The sequence below is a fragment of the Anas platyrhynchos genome, chromosome 5, assembly GCF_047663525.1.
Source record: "Anas platyrhynchos isolate ZD024472 breed Pekin duck chromosome 5, IASCAAS_PekinDuck_T2T, whole genome shotgun sequence".
NCBI classification, from domain to species: domain Eukaryota; kingdom Metazoa; phylum Chordata; class Aves; order Anseriformes; family Anatidae; genus Anas; species Anas platyrhynchos.
In genome coordinates this window covers 55,063,604-55,081,586 of record NC_092591.1, presented here as the reverse complement: position 1 = coordinate 55,081,586, position 17,983 = coordinate 55,063,604, and the positions used below count along the sequence as shown (strand labels likewise).

General features: G+C 36.6%; 1 protein-coding gene across 4 annotated transcripts in view; it reads right to left on the bottom strand.

The window, feature by feature from the left end:
* The window catches only part of NELL1 (neural EGFL like 1), a 284,792-nt gene that overhangs the window by 190,355 nt on the left and 76,454 nt on the right, over positions 1–17,983 (bottom strand). For all 4 annotated transcript variants that reach the window (XM_013102879.5, XM_027458303.3, XM_027458304.3 and 1 more), the window contains exons 11-12: positions 15,153–15,252; positions 5,198–5,326 (exon numbers count right to left, since the gene is read on the bottom strand). In XM_013102879.5, the coding sequence (XP_012958333.2) occupies positions 5,198–5,326; positions 15,153–15,252 (229 nt within the window). The remainder of the gene's footprint in view (positions 1–5,197; positions 5,327–15,152; positions 15,253–17,983) is intronic.

The following is a 17,983-nucleotide window of genomic DNA, read 5'->3' as shown; positions in this document are numbered from 1 at the left end:
AAGAGGAAAAGAGTCGTTGGGGAAAGATCAATACTTCTGAAACACTTCTGTATGTGGCAAGTTACAGTGAACTAATCAACTAAGAAAAACAAAAGATGAAAAACATATTTAAGTCTCTATGTTAAATCTTTATGTTTGCCTCTAACCTTGTGATTATGAAATTGCATATAGAAGGACACACTAAGCAAGACAGAGGTGTTATACAGTCAGAATACAGCAACGTACTTCAGTACAGGCAATCACCCATTTTCAGGATTCAATGTTTAGTTCATGTTTCACTGCACAGACAGATAAGCGATCTAAAAGGTAATAAATGCTTCAAAATCAAAGATGCAATTTAGTATTTCTTTGCGTTAAAAAAAAAAAAAAAAATCTATCTAAATTGCTTTCCTACTTCCCAACTTGGCAAATATTCTGTAGAAGACAACCTATCATGGACTAATCTGAGTACACTTTCAACTACAAAAAGGTTGTATGCAGCCTACTTCTGTATTTTACTGTTGTGCTGAAGCAAAGGTATTCCAGTACTAGTTAGCTTACTGTAAAGGGAAAAAAAGCATATAAGGGAAATAACATCGCATTACTACAAAATGAGCAGGTTTTCTGACAAGTATTTAGTCTTTGGGTAGCAATTCACGGCTTCTGTGACATTTTTGAAATGAGCAATAATGAGCACTAATTTTATAACAAATTAATATAAAATGTTTGGTGCACAGGAAGGGAAAGAGTGATTTAGTTACATGGCTTCTGAATGAAAGTCTTGAAGGACCCTAGAGCACACCATCAGGACAAAATATGGGAATAATTCTCACAAAATTTAAGGCATTTTATTTTTTAACTCTTCAAGCTGAGGTAACATCAGCAAGGTGACCTTGAAAGGGCATATAAGGAAACTAGCTATACTGCCTGAATTAATCTCATGTAAACACATTTCACACATCATCTTCTGTCACTAGCAACTTAACCAGTAAAGGAGGAGAAAACAAAACAAAACAAAACAAACAAAAAAAAAGCAATACCAGGCATTCTCAACAGTACATCTGGCCTCAGAACTTTCAGCTTCTTTAAAGGTAAAGCAGTCTCACCCAGACATCCTGTCCTAAACAGTGCAACAGGCTGCTTCTGCCACAAGTTTTCTCTATATTCTTATAAAACAGCTTTATTTTGCAATATGCTCCTAAAACAAAACAACTCGGATTCACACAGCTTGTTTATACTCTTTACACCAAGAACTAGAAGATATCCTAGAGAGCATGTGTCGTCCCACTACAGTATAAAGGGGGAAGAAGCTCTACAATGAAGTAATACAGAAAGAATATTAATCTTTACAGGCCCACTTCAGTCAGTGGATCCATTTTTATATTATATCCATTACCACAATAGTGTTCTGGGGTGACAGTGGGGAACCAAAAAAGCGAAAAATACTGCTGTGTAGCATGACAAGACATCTCATGGTATGCTACCCTATCACTTTTACTAGTTGCTTCCTGGGGGAATGAGTAGTTGTGCATGAAGGAAAAAAAATACTAATTTTCTTGTTTATGCTCTCTTGTCAGCAAGAATAGACATGCGTTATCCTAACTGGGAGATTCATCCCACTTCAAATTTAAACAGCTCTTAAAATGAATCAGAGCTCAACTTGAATTAGGTAATAATCACTTTTGCACCAACCTAACTTTGCAGGCAGAAACAGGCTTTTAGTATTCAAGCAGAAGGTAGCAAAGAATGCAGAACTGATATGTGGAGGGGGAAAAAATTATTCTTGCTTTTGTTTACTAGGAAATACACAGCAGAATCTCACAGAATTGTTTTCAGAAAGATGTCTCTCTGCTTCTTAGCATCTAGAACATAAGGATAATCGTGCTAGAGACAAGCATTACTTTTAGCTGATTTGGCTTGCTTTTTCTCATTTCATCTCTAAGCTTCAAGACTCTCCTACTTGCCAACACTTTCCTCTCTCTTACTAGCATTTTCAGGATGATCCTATTGGTATTTGTGAACTAGTCACAGAGTCCGGAGCTTTCTAGCTTTAACGGTGTATTGACAATTTGCTTGTCTACTGTACACATTACATAACATGCCTGGAAGAAACAGCATGACACAAAATCAAATGAATTGCCCATTTTGGTCTTGCTTTTGCCACTGAAATACTGCACCATTTGTAACTAACACTCCTGCATGCAGCTTGCAGCCCTCACACGGTTGCTTGTATTACATGCTAAGTCATAGCTGCAAGTGTTCACAGTACTTGTATCCTGCAGACACTGGGCTCTGGCTATTTGGGACATTCCCAGAGTTTATCCACACATATGTGACAGAAATAAACAGACACTGGTTTAACACTTTTGCCTAAGTATCCCATCTGTGGTTGAACCTCCATCACTGTGGCTAACAGAAATATTTCCCCCTGCAAATGGGAAATGCTATAACCATGTAAGAGAAATGCAACAGGCAAACAGACAGAAAACTGCTTTTCAATTTTTTAATTGAATATATTGCATTTACAGAACACATAGAACCTCCAAGTACCGCCTTCATTCATTACAAGCTTTGTGCACTTGTTTTCAGAAACCATCTTCCCTAAAGACGCCTGTGTTATTTCAAAAAAAGGAATACTAAAATTTATCCCTCCTGTATATTTTGACATGAAGTGCTGCTAACTGTTTTAAGAGTATTTAGTGGGAATGAACAGTAAAAGCATTCCAGGATTAATTTTGTATTTCCCAATTTTGCTAATACCAACTCCCTGACAAACATCAGGAGTTTTCTACTTTTTTTTCCCCACTCTACTACAAACGTGAATATGCAATGTTAGGAGGGGAGAGGGTGGAAGGACACAAATACATGTGAAAACATGAAGAGGACTCAAATGCAATTCTTCAGAGATCTTATGAGACTGAAATGATGCCATGAGGTCCAACCAGGATAAAACTAAGTAATAGTGAGCTCAAATAACAGTAAAAACACAGAGAAGGTGAAATAATACCATACATTAGAATTCACACACACAAGTTTTTTCAACTACAGTGGAAGTCACAAGAAATGTGGAAAGCTCTTTCAAGTTAAAGATCTGGAGTATTCTGAACTAAGGTACCACCTACCAGTACATGTCACAAATAAAAACTAGTTTAACCTCACCTTCTCAAAGGAAACAGTAACCTTGTATGCCTTTTAAGTTTAAGGGCTTAGGAATCACAAAGACAAAATGTGAATTACAGCTGAGAATATCTTCCTTGCTTCCACAGATGTTTTGTATGTTTATTACTTCCTGTTCGGGTGTTTTTTGTATTCAGTGCTTACACAATACACACAGAAACCCAGAACTACACACACACAGAAGCAACACATACTATACCAACATCCTGCTAAATTCTACCATCAGATGCATGCCTATGGTTTCATTGATTTGAGTAACAGCTTCACTGTGAAGCTGAGAATATTATACAGCCAACTATGAAATTATTCTGTTTAGCAGATTAAACACAGATGAGAGAAATTAGATTAGAAAGGCATACAGAGCAATTTTGCAGAAAGCTGTTCTAAGGAGCAAAAGCCCTTCACAGAGCTGAAAGGAATCACCTCTTGGCTAATTGCTTTGTCAATCTGTAGTTGCCCTTGTTAAAGCCTCTTCTCTTCTTGATATTACCTCCTAAAAACTACTCTCCATCTAGCAAATTTATCATTTCATAACAGCTATAAATACACTTTTGCCTATCCCACCACTTCAGGCAGCAGAAAAGCTGGTTTTATGCAGTTACCTCATGCTTCAACTATACACACAGCAGCCAGGGATTCGGGCTGCCCTTCCAAAATTCAATGCAACACAGACCGGATATAATTCAAGCTAATTTCTTCAAAAAGAAGGACCGCCATTGCCACTAGTAATATACTGCCAACATCTCCAAAATTACTTGAGTCAAGGTTTTTAAACTTCTGCCACAGAAGAAAAAAAAAAGAAAAGGGAGACAATCCGCTACTAGATTAATAAAAACACTCAACATTGATTTTTCTTAAAAAGGCAAAAAAGAACAAGCACTGACTTCTGCATCAAGGCTGATAAAGTGCCTCATTACTGTCTTTTGATTTCTGAATAGACCTTGCAGTACCTATATAGCAGCTCTTCTTTTTGTAGAAAAAAAAAAAAAAAAAGATTCATAAGGTACTCTGCTGCCTGCCTTTAAAAAAAAACACTCGCCAACTGTTTTCCCAGTCAGTGACAGTTCATATATAGGACCCATTCAAATTATAGTTTGCAGAGAACTGACTAAATGCCATGAGATTTATAACTGCAAGTTACTGAATAGCTTTATCAAATATTAAAACAGTCTTGTTCACTTAAGTATACTAAAAAGTCTTTTTATGGAAGTGGGATTATTTAAGCCCAGTCCATGCATGCCTTTTTTATTCTTCCATCCTGTCTTCCAATTCTTAGTGAATTTTAACAGCTTGTCAAAAATGTCCATCACCGCTACTGTTGGAAGCAAAACCTAGCAAAATATTTTTGACAAAGTATTTTTAAAACTTTCTATGATGGCCAAAAGATTATATATTGCAGCTTAATATATACAAGGACATATATACAGAAAACACCAAGAAACAGAAAGAATAATGCTCCATTGCAGCCATTCCTGTGATGATATAATACAGCAACAGAAGTACCTCAGCTACACTCTTCCCAGAAACAGGTCTCTTTTGTATCATAGGAAGACCATTTCAGTAAAGTACCTGACCCACAGAAGTACTTCAGGAAGCACATCAGATGTGTAATACCATTTCTGTATTCAAGCCTCAATACCCCTTCACACTTACCTTTCTCACAATTGCCTGCAAAATATCCTCTTCCAAAGTTAATACATCTCATAAAATTGTCACTCTCTAGAAAATACTTTACAAGGTAGGTGCTATTGTCTAAAAAGTAGTGTTTTGAAACTTATAATGACAGCATGACCATGGCATGCCAAGATAAGACTGCAACAATGAAGTACAGCAATAGGTAGGTAATCTGAATAGTCCAGCATCACTTTCACCTTTTTTGGTAATGCCTAATTCATATTTATATGTTGGAAAAAAAAGGTGCCTATGATATTTACCATCATGAAACTGAACTTTGCAATATAATTCATTTTTGAACCATTTGTTTAGTACTATGTTTCTGAGTACATTGTTAAGGGGACAGGTTTTTTCACATTTTGTTTACCTTCACAATATGCAGAGTCCCCTTGGACAGAGAGGTAACCATTCTTGCATTCACAAGTAGCTTTTGTGTTCCAGTTTTTGCACTCTGAATTTTCACCACATTTGTGTCCCTCTGCACAGAAGTTATGGCCTGAAATCAAGGAACAGACAAGAAGTTATTAAAATAGGTTTAGTTTAGGTATTAAGATTTTATATTTATATCGACTGTATTATTCTCTGATAATGCTACATAGTAGAAATTCCCTGTATAAACCAATCTGGTGCAAACAGGCTTTTTGGATTCCTCTGAAGAATTTGTACTCAAGTAAAGTCATTTTGTTCAAAAACATATTTGTATGACTCACTTTAGTAAGGAGAAAAGAACTTCAAAGCAGGAAACCATGTCAGTACATTAGTTTCCAATAGAATCTATGCAGAATCTATCAATCTATCAGAATCAATCTCTGACTGACACAAAATATAACAGTAACTTACACCAAAAAGTATAATGAAGTGTAATAATAAGAAGTTCACAATTCTTTTACTGTGCATAATCAAGCACTTGTTCAGGTGAGCAAAACAAAACCTTGCATTAAAACACAAAACTGTACTGATAATCAAGACAACCGCAAGCACTGTCTTTTAATCCTGTCATGAAAAACTAGCTGGATTGTTTTTACAGTCTATAATTAATCCACACATCATGTTTTGTAGTGCAGATTTTTTATTTATGTCTCATTTTCCTTGACACAAATTCTCAATAGTTCTTTTTTGCGAACACCTTCTTCTATCCCACATATTGACATTTCTAATAGCATCATGAACTTTCCTAGTCTCTCATAAAAAACTCACAACTGGCTGAAGTTCTTCATTCAATTGTTCTCTAAGATGTATCAAAATCTCTCTCTGCTGAAGTTTAAAAAGAAAATAATTGCAACTTTAACCCTTTAAAGGCACTCCATTGGAGATACTGTAAGTGATAACTAAATACCTTACAGAACTTAACAGGAATTCCACCTCACCAGAGTATTTTTTGATGGACTTTTCTCTGTTAACATCCAGGAATCTATTTTATTTCCTTGATACGTATAAACAGTATGGTACTTATTTTTCCTCTATTTTCCCTATTTTTTTAATTTTTGCTTTTTTAATTCTTGCTTTTTTGTTTTTCAGCCTTAAAAAAAAAAAAAAAAAAAAAAAAAACACTTATTTTTGTGGAAAGAAAACAGAAATGTTTATAGGTGTGTGTGTGCTATGCACACCAGAAACTCAGACTACATGCACTCTGATGTGTTCTTATATCAATACACAAGAACAGTTTCTGCCAGTTCTGATTGATCATAAAGGAGCAAACCAAAAGTTCTAGTTCATTCACCCTAAAGCTTCTAAAATCCCTTAAAGACACCTAAGAGGAAAAAAAAAAAAAAGTTAATCTAGACTTGTAAGACCTAAATGCCAGGTGCAGATCTTCATTCATATCTTTTTCTCTAATGTTCTTTAGAGAACTTCATAAGACTTTAGCTTGTACTAAATACAGTTTTTTCTACCACAAACAAAAATTCCTAGAGCTACCCTGAAGCTCTTTCATTCATGGGTTTATGTGTGTTTTTAAACACACACTTCAGTCATCTATTAACTTAAAACTCAGATTTTGTCACTTTAGTGAACTCAGATTCTGTGAGTCTGGCCAGGATTGATGACCTAACATTGGGCTGTAAGGTCACCTTAAGAAAACGTAATACTTGTCAGTAAGGAGAACACTTTCTCGGGATCAGTGTCCAACTCTGCACTTAAACTTCATATTAATTTTACTAGCAACAAGGGTATCTTCCTTGTGCTAAGTTGTTCTTTCACTGTAATCTAACTTGCATTTAAAAAGAAATGTCTTTGCATCTCCTTTTGTCTCTGTTAATGACAACTGCAGATATTTCTTCTAATCTTCATTCATTTCACAGTCTGGTAAAAGCACTCAAGTATTCCAGATACAGCCTTGTCAAGCCTGGGTACATTTTACGCTGTGGTTTTCCTTTTTTTTTTTTTTTTTTTTTTTTAAAAAAAAAAGGGTGCATAAATGGCTAAAGGCAGCGTAATCACAATCTCAGTATTTGCCTTCTTGTTTTCGCCTTTATAATTTTAATTGAAATCAAACACTGGAACTCATCTTCCCAAACTTCTCCATTCAGCATCTAATTTATACTCTCCAAGCAAGATCACTATTCTGTTAGCGTTTTGGATAATATCCAAGAGACAACTGTTTTTCATAATATTTTCTTTGTCGCTGTTTCCCCTAAGACTGTGACATCCTAGACTGTTTCCTGCTCCTTTAGAATAATAATTCTCCCTTGAACTCATACACAGTATTAGTTTTATATTTAATTATTACTGGTAGATAGTACAACTAAGAGCCAAGATAATATCAGTGTGCTAGCCTAAGCACTATAAAATAATTTATTGTGTATTGTTACTATTGTACTAGGATTTGAGGTTTATCTAATACATATATATAAACAATAACATAGGAATGATTTAGGTTGTCTAACCCAAACAGTCCATCTTTTAAGCTGTAATCATTTTTGGCAACTTTAATACTCACAATTAGCCAACAGGAAAGCCTCTCAGACTTAATTTTCATCACAAGTCCCAAGTCCCAGGTCAACCACTCATTTCTAACAGGACTTGCTCCAAAGCACAACAGCCTGACAAGCTTACAATAGTTCTAAGAATTCTTCACTGTTTACTTATCACCTCTTAAATTCATCAGCACATACTATGACTACACTAACTATCCATTTAGCACCAGTAAGGCTGCCTTTTTTTTTTTTTTTTTTTTTTTTTAAACTTTATAGAAAAAAATTGTATCGCTTTCATTCCCTTATTACCAACAGTATGCAACATGAACCTCCTCGGACTGGAGTCTGCTTCTCCATTCAGAAGCAGACTTGTGTTTCCAAGCTTGAATGCTGTTAAAAGAGCATAGAAGAAAAAAGTAATGCTCCAGTTCTGTAACCTAGGTATATGTAACTGGGGGCTCCAAAGAACTTCTCTTTGTTCTCCTCTCATTAGGAATACACAATGAGAGAACACCTACTATTTCTCTAAATTGCTTTACCATTTGTTATTTTAAGAGATGTGTGGAACACTGTTTCTTGCCTTTAAAAATGTTGACTAAAAGTGACTCAATCTCTATTTCCCACAGCATTTCAGAAAATTTGTTCCACACCTCTGTAAGTGGAAAGTAGCATGCCTATCCTGTTAAGAGCATGCATGGTGCTTCAACTCTACGTTTTCAAGCTTTAACAAAACAAACTTAATTTAAGGCTGATGAGCAGAACATATATGATTGTACAGAATGCTAAGGGCTCACTGTACCTGGGTCAGAGTAGACACGCCACTGGATCAGAGGCTCTAGCAAGTGCTTTTTTTTTTTTTAAGCAAAGACACACATTTAGCACTTTAAAAGAGCCAAGAGTCACATACCCAAGAAGTGTGGTTCCTACATTTTCTAGACTCCAGTCTGCATTATCTCCAGCTGGGATTTTAGAAGCAAACAAAGAATAAAATACTACCTACTCTTTCTTAGCTGATATTGAATCTGAGTTCTTTTCCTGCTCTTTGGGCAATAAAGGCCAACTAGTATTTGTCTGTAATGTGAAAAAGTAAGCTAACTCTGTTTTTCTTACCTTTAACAACCTCAGTTCAACATCTCATATAAATACACATTTAAATTCATTCATATTCAGCAAAACCCACCAGGAATGCATCCAGGGCCACTAACCAATTAAGACTGTGCTTATACATACGCCTGACTAAGTAGGGCGGGACCTAAGCACTGACTCAAATGACACTCTATTGATGGAAGCAATTACTTATTGCCAAGTAAGCACAATGGAAAAGAATGCAAACATCTGATAATTATTAGTTCTTCGCCGTGAAATAGCAACAACAGGTTTCCTTCAAAATACCAACACAGTTGTCAAAACCACCCGATGATACTGCAATAGGGTGTCTGAATGCCAGTCATGGATGGCAGCTAGCTGAGGGCATTCATTCCTGAGGGCATTAAAAGGAGCATGGCCAGCAGGTCAAGGGAGGTGATCCTCCCCCTCCACTCTGCCCTAGTCAGGCCTCACCTGGAGTACTGTGTCCAGTTCTGGGCTCCCCGGTACAAGAAAGACAGGGATCTCCTGGAAAGAGTCCAGCAGAGGGCCACAAAGACGAAACGGGGCCTGGAGCATCTTACTTGTGAGGAAAGGCTGAGAGACCTGGGTCTGTTCAGCCTGGAGAAGAGAAGACTGAGGGGGGAATCTCCTCAGTGTATATAAATACCCTAGGGGTGGGGGACAGAAGGATGTAGCCAAGCTCTTCTCAGTGGTTTGTGGGGATAGGACAAGGGGCAATGGCTGCAAGTTAGAGCACAGGAAGTTCCACACCGCCATGCGAAAGAACTTCACGGTGAAGGTGACGGAACATTGGAACAGGCTGCCTAGGGAGGTTGTGGAGTCTCTTCTCTGGAGATATTCAAGGCCCGTGTGTATGCCTACCTGGGCAGCCTGCTCTGAGGAACCTGCTTTGGCAGGGGGGTTGGACCCGATGATCTTTCGAGGTCCCTTCCAACCCCTACAGTTCTGTGATTCTGTGATTCTTATTGCCCAGGTGAAAACAGCTGAATTAGCAAGACTTCAGAATATTCAGCCAAGTCTTATCTGAGATGGTCAGCTCTTCTCTAAATACAGAAAAAGTTTAAAATAGAATCATCAAACATGAGCAAACAGGCAACTGGAGTGGATTTGACAGAAGCTCAGAATATCTTAAATAGTTCTGATAATCTAAACTCATTTCAGGATAACTCAGATGAGAAGGCAAATGAGCATGGATTAAAATTACAGACAAACACATTCAGAACAGATGTCAGAAACCATTTTCCCCACACATACGCACACAGTTGTCAATGTTCACAACAGCCCTGCAAAGTCATTCAAGTCATTCATGATACAATTAGATACTACCAACAGGGGAATTAAATATCAAAGAGTTCTTCAGATTTTTGATAGGCATGATGACTTCTGTTCCTTCCCCAAACATATCTGATAATGTTACTCTTCTTTATCAAGGCTGCTGTAATGTTTGCTCCAATTTTTCTACAGAACATAATAGGATCATAGACCGTTATTCATCTTTCAACTCCCAATATTTGACTGTAGAAAGACCATTCATAAATGTACTAAAACAAGTATGAAAGAGGGCAGATTTCATGATACCAGACATAACATTATCACTTCTGCACAACATGGTTGTCCCAAGTAAAATAATCTAAATTTAATCACTTATTCCATTTGGAGTCACCTAAAAATTGCTCTGATTTTTTCCAGCTTTCTTAACCTCTTCACATTCTAGTTCCCAGAATCTGCTTTCCCAGAGCAGCATGCTCAACTGTTTTGTGCTCTCACTGGGGATTTTTTTAAGTACCTAACACATTTAGTAATTTGGTTTAATTATCAATTGAAGAATGCAAGAACACATTCAAAAGTATTGTTGGAATCAATATATCCTATCCTTATCTCCTCACTTTTTTAGAGACAACACTTCTGTGCCTCCCATTTTTCTGAGTTCCCTTAAAACATCTGTAATACTTTTTGTACTTCTTTCAGTTTCCCTCGCTGCTCACTTCAGAAACTCTAAGCTCCCCTTCTGTTGCTCTACAAGGATCTATCCTTCAGCAATCCACGTTTCATTATCTCACACGTTAGAGGCTTCTAAAAAGAACGCTGGGGATACTTACATTAATAGCATGAGTAATGCCCAAAGGGTCCAAGGTCATTTCACCCTCAAAATCTTCACAATAATTCTGGTTTAGCCCCATGTTTACCATGTAAACATATAAAGTAAAATCGGGGAACAAATCATTGGAAGAGACATAAAATTTGCACTAGCAATTATGCCCTTTCATGATCTGCGTCAGTTTTTAAATGAGTCATGAGCAATGAAACATTTTGAAAAGCAGTTTTTATGTCTTCTGAGACTGTGGTCCCAGAACACAGTGGTCTGACATAAAGCAGCAACTTCATAAATTCTTTTAAGATGCTGTATGATTGCAGACCTTATTACACACTGTTTGTTTGTGTGCATTAGAATAATGGTGCTGCACGGCCTAGGAAACTTCTGAAGATTTTTTTTCTTTTTTGCAGACAAAGGTCTTCTAAATCCTAAATATTGTTTTAACTAAGCATAGCAAGTAACTAATGCATATTTACCAACTTCCATTATATCTTAATAAAACTAAAACCTCGAAATAATTCATACCTTACAGCAAAGAAAGAGAAACATTTTATTTCTGGAAAAAAAAAAAAAAAAAAAAAAAAAAAACAACACACCTCAGGTTCAGAGCTAGACAGAGAGAGATGAGAAATATGCTAATTGAAGAGCCTTCTCTTGTTCCAACTGAAAGAACTGAAATCCCCTTACAACAAGCAGTACAAGTGAGGATAGCAGAAGCCTCATTTTTAGACTATAGTGCTGTTTCTGCAGAAATGCATGCTTCGGCTCATCAGTAGCATTCTCCCCTTTCTCCTAACCAGCATCATCAGTCAATCTAAATCCATCAGCCAAACCATATTACAGGATAGCAAATAAAAATTACTTTCTCCAGAAAGCAAACAGCTCTCACTACTTCATTATTTCCTCACACCCTCTCGTTTAGAGAGCATGACTGAAGGAGCTAGGGGCTGTTGAGGCTGTTCTAACACACCAAAATTATGAGCATAACAACATAAAAATTCTCTCATGAAATTTATTTGTATCACTCATTCAAAAGAGGAAAAATCCACTCGTTCAAAAATTATACACTGTCTTTGGCAAGGAGAAAAACAGCTGAAGGGAACAATAAAACACTTTTATGACACTATTTTTTGTATTAGATTTGTCCCTGGGACATAAAAAATGTAGTAGGCATGCTGTAAGAAAAAAAGAGTGATTCGCAAAAAGGAAGTAAAAAAATATATTTTAGCACACAATGATTCTTTGTAAAATTTCACAATTAACTAAACTTTTTGTAAGCCTAAAAGAGAGCTTAATAATACCATACGTCCCGCTAAAAAGCATAAAGTAGCCACATCGTGTAAACAGATATTGGTATTAAGGCACGCAGATTAAGGGCAAAACAACATGTGGTCCACATTACAATTGGGAAGAGACCTACGTACAGATCTGTTGAGGCCCATTTTTGAGTTCAGGCCCATCAAATCACAAAAAATAAACTGTCATTGTACAGCAAAGTACTTCCATACTATGTCCACTTTGCTGTACTACTTATACAAATATTTTACTGAAATCTATACATTGACTTTTATCATACTATTTTCATTATAGTACTTCTGCCATAGTTTAAAATCATGTAGCAAACCTGAGGAAGAAACGGTGCCATTTGCTGTTTTTACTTTTCTAACCATTTATGACCAATAATGACTATCTAGGAAGCTCACCAGCTGTGTACATTGCAGTATTCGATTCAGTCCTTTGCTGACTCACAGTTTCCACCACCATCAACACCACAGTTTTTTGTGTGGTGTTTGTTTTTTTTCCCTTGCATAACCTGTTTTATTTTAAGCATTTAGCTGTTGATGTGGTCGATATTACCAAGCAAAGGGATTTTAGCAAATGTTCAGCAAAGGTGTTTTATAACTCTACAGAACATGAAATTCAATTGAGGTTTTCCATATTTCAACAACTAGATACTAAACAAAGCACAAATTGATATGAAAACAAAACCTACCAGTCAACAGTATGTACAGATAAACTTTGCACAGTATCATTGGTCTCATTTAACATTACTATTAAAGTTTTACTTCATCTTGTTGACGGTTACAGTTAAATGCCAATGCCATCTGTCATCATACATATAATGTGAAATTTGCACAATGTGTGAATGATCCATGTGGGTTTCCAATAATTTTTGATTACTTGGTATTATATTTACTACTGTGTTTTTTCCTCACTGGTTTTCTTCTTGGACAACGGAAGATAAACATAGTCTCTTAGGAAAATCTTTACTACAAAACAGAGAAGTACTTTATCTTTTCCCAATAAAAGACATGTTGGAACATGACAAGACCAGAAACTATAGCTATGAGAAACAAGAAATTCTTAACAAATATTCTTTTTTTTTTTTTAAACACCAGTGCTCTGCATATGATGAAATTATACACTACCAATTTAGGTTGCATGGAACCAAAGCCAAAATGTCAAACCTATATTCCATTGCAAGATCTAAAAGGCAATTTAGGAGTGCTAACTTCAATTTACTGCCTTACAGCACTGACAAAACCAACCACAAATTTAAGCATAATTTTGAAAATAACTTTAAAAATCAAAGAAGAAATAAAAATGAAGAACACACTCTTTTAGTAGAAAGCAAAAGCAGGACTGGCATGGAAGTTTGGTGTATCAGCTTGAAAGTTTATCAGAATTCATAGGAAGTGAAAGTACAATTCCTTCTTCTGCTTCTGGAGACCATCACATAAGTATACATATTCATGCTATTTATAAATAATAAAAACAGTCTGGGGATGAATATCTAAAAAGGAGTACCTATCATTAACAATAATATAGGATTGAATAATTATAGAATTTATCTTTCATCAACTTTGAAGCTTTCAGCTTTCTAACACTTTTAAGTAATGAAGCTAATTTTTCAGTACTACGCTACATCAAACTAGGCCATCTGTTAAGAAGTATCATTAAGACATTGAGCCCTCTAAGGGACAGAAAAGTAACATTTACTGCTTACTTAAATAGTTACAGATGGTTCTAGAAAGTGCTTGAAAAAATGCATGTTTATATTCTTAGTCCATCATCCAGCAAGCAGTCTCAAACGTGCTGTCCCTGGCATTCACTTCCAAGTTCAAGGCCTTAGTAAATATTTAACTACACATATTTATTAATTAATTTTTACTGGCCAGAGGGACAGATTGAGCATTCCTCAGCATCTACTATGACACTCTGGAGGAATTTACATACAGGCAAGAAAGCAGCCCAGCAGGGCCAGATAACCATCTAAGTCTGGAAATATCTAATGCTTGTTTGGCATGCCTCTTGCTTGAACATTTCTGAGGTTCAGCACTAACAGCTGGCACACAAGACCTGCTCTGAGAGACTAGAGTCCCCTTAAGCTCAGCTGAGAATCAGTGCCAAAACAAAGGTACAGAACAGAGGTACCATACAGGCATATCCAAGGAACAATCGTAACGCCTTTCACCTAGCAGCTCACTCATTACAACACACTTTAAGAAGAAAGCTTATTCAAGTTCTCTAGCCTTGTGAAATCCTCACTTGATTTCCTCAGCTAAGATATTAGCCATGACTTGTTCAGTCTGATCCAGCATGCAACCAGGATTCACTAAGGATGCATGGGAATATACAAGAGGAACCTGCATCTCAACACCCCACTGGAAGGAGAACAAATGGAATTCTGGGCATTAGGGTTAATTTTTCATTTTTATTCTGTAATTGTTCATCTCAATTCATAAATGAGTCCTGGGAGAACTCAAAACTAAATCAGTTTCAGACTGGCATCTTAACAATATTACTGTTATTTTAAGATTGAGAGAGCTCTAAAGAAGTTCACTCCCCATAAGCTTGGAACCCTGTATATTTAGTGCAATTGCAAGTTCAAGCAATGTAAGATACCTCTTATTTTAAACAATTTATTCACAACAGGAATTCAGAAGAGATACTAGACCCTTTCTCCCTCGGTGCTTTCTTTTCTCCCTGCCCCTCTCTAATTCAGAGCAATTAAAACTATGTAGCCAGTAAGTCTTCTACCCAAAGGAATATTACAGATTGGCTTTATGTGAAGGCTAATTACAGACTCAGGTACATAGGAGTACCTAATATCTCATTAAAAAGAATTCTTCCTTCCAGTGTATCCCCCCGTTGAATCAGCAACATATATTCCTTCTAAGCATGCATAGTCTATGGCTTACCTCTGCAAACACTGCAACACTGGTTCTCTGGAAGAACGTGATCTTTTCCCGAGCAGTTCAATGGTGGACAAGTCTCGGTTACTTTTACTAAAACTCCGTTCTGAAAACAAATAACATTTTTTTTAAATGACTTGAATGAAAACACATGCAATGGCAAGGATCACAATTTTCCATCTACAACTCTGGCAACCTCTAATAACAGCAAGAGTAAACTAGTAGGCAGCAAGCTAAATTTATTTTTATACAATAAACCAGAACATAAAGTAATTCCATTGGATGTCCATGTCCACATTTGGAAAAAAAATATGACACACAAGTATTTGAAGGAATTAAAGAACTTCTCTTTAGGTTTTTGTTGAAGACAGCCTTCCAGCTTTGTGCAAGTCCCAGTTTAACTCCTCTTAGTTCATATTCTACATATCTCACTGCACTAAGTTATTCAGCTCAAGGGCTCACAGCAGATAGACGTTTTCAGATATCATGTATTGTCCTTCTGTGTCCAATTAAAAGGGTCTGTTCTTTAGAAGTACTGATCACCTAATTTCCACAAATCAGGTCCTTCAAAGCCATGGCAAGGCAGAAATCCCATCTTGAGGTATCCGTACAGAGATAGCCATATAAAATGTAAAACAAGGTAAAGACGTTCCTATGACTTTGATTTCTGGTAGATTTAGACTGTACAGGAGGTCTATTTGCCAGTAGGGATTTTCTGAAGTACTTGGCAAAGAACAGAGTTGAGGAGATTTTGCACCATGATTTTACTCCATCTTCTTCCCAACCAGGAAATCACTTTCATTATAGCTGCAGACCAAACAGAGCTCCTGCTCTTCAGTTAGTTGACTCTTAACATCTTGCCCCAAAATAGCATTCTCTTTTATTTTCTCACCCTTCAGCCTTCCCTATACCTTTATTTACCTCGTGGATCAGAGACCAACAACCAGTTCTTTGCTGAGCTGGAAACATCTATCGTCTATCCCACAGGACTGTCCACACTTGAATAATTCTACTTTCCCAAGCACTATGAACCTCTACTAAGAACAGTGGTAGCCTGTTATATTGCCAATAAACAGTCTGAATACGAACCTAGCCACTCTTCTCCCAAATGCTTATCACGGTGCCTCATGTGGCAAAGCAAAAAGATGAGAGTTTCAGCTTTCTTAAAAATAAATTAATGACACTTTCTAGCTATCGTGATTGCAGAAGAAGCTTAAAAATATAACCCAAATGCATCTAGGCCTAAGAAAGCATTGGACAACTTATACAAAAAAAGACAGAATATGTTACGAAAGCCACCAATTTCATAATCCGAGGGGTCAGATACATGACCTTGGAGAGAACATGTTGATAATACCTACTCGTCTATCTGGTATGAAGAAACATGTCTATGGAGAGACACCCTTGCTAGCCCGAAGCTTGCTGTTAAGTCTGCAAGACACTGTGCCACACCATGCTGAAGGACTAGCTCAAGGGTCAGAAACTGTACAGTTAAAACTCTTTGCTGGTAATTAACCTCACCAACAAGGCCACGCTGATTCAGCTGTGTCACTTCAGACTCCAGAATTAGCTTTCACAGCATCAAATTGTCCTACACAGTTATGAACACAGAAATGCTTACTGAGTCTACAAGTGCAAATGATGTACAAGGTGCCCAATAGCTAGCAAGACTTAAAACTGAGAATTGCAGCAGCAGGGAGTGAAAAGTGACTGTTCTGCAGACACTGCCCATGAGACTGCATTCTTAAGTCTAAACAAGGTCAAGTCATTTTTCTTGCTGCCTATTTGTCTTAACTGGCAAGTTGCATCAGTTGCTGTCACGAAAAATAAAATAAAATGAACCCACAGGCATTAGTTTTTCCTTTTGTTTTGTGTTTTTCTGTTTGTTTGTTTTTTTGAAGTCTCCCTGCAGTATCATTCAGCATGCATCATCCAAGCAAGTGCCCACACTAGAGCAATGAAGTTAATGGAGGTATTAGGTCTCCTGATCTCACTTCCATAAGTGAAAGGCAAGAATCCCGCATGGTTGCCTGTGCAACAGCAGCAAAGGTGATAAAAGAACCGGACACAGCGAGCCATCATTTACTATCATGTTATCAAACTACCAGCTGCAAAAGCTCTAGCTATAAGTTATCACTTATTCAAGCTTAGACAAGACAATCACAGAAGGGGTACAGTATGTCATCATATGAACAAAGTGTTCACTGATGATAAATCCAATCAAATAAACAGCAAGAAATCAAGAAATAGTATGGAAGTCAAATCAGTGATCTGGATAAACCAAAAAGCTAAAAAGAAAAAAAAAAAAAAAAAAGAGAGAGGGAAATGTAAGCCATGTTCATGCCCTGTTTAGTGAATCATAAGGAAGTTTAAAAAAAAATAATTATATTAACAGACAGCTAAGATTTTATTTCCCTAAAGTCTCCTGTTTTCTGCAAAACTTGCAACTTGTTAAAACAAATCCAACAAATGTTTTAGAATAATAAAAACGCGTTTCCATGATGAATATTCTTTGGATTACAATCAATTTGGTACAAACCCATACAGATCCAATTATAAGAATTATCATCATTAGATTTCAGATTTTATCCATGGAGATAAATAAGAGTAGTTCATACTTCAGAATTATTGCTTCAGGCTGCTTTAGAAAAATGGTTGACTTTTTATACTCTGTCCACATATGTATTCATAGAATCTGGACAGACCGAGATGTTAAAAAGCCCTAATCTTCTTCTGGAATAAATAGGTCAAGCTCCAACTGTGGCATGCAGTGTACAAAGAATGAGATCTGGAATCAAACATTTACAAGACAATTACGTTTCTTGTAATTACAAGGA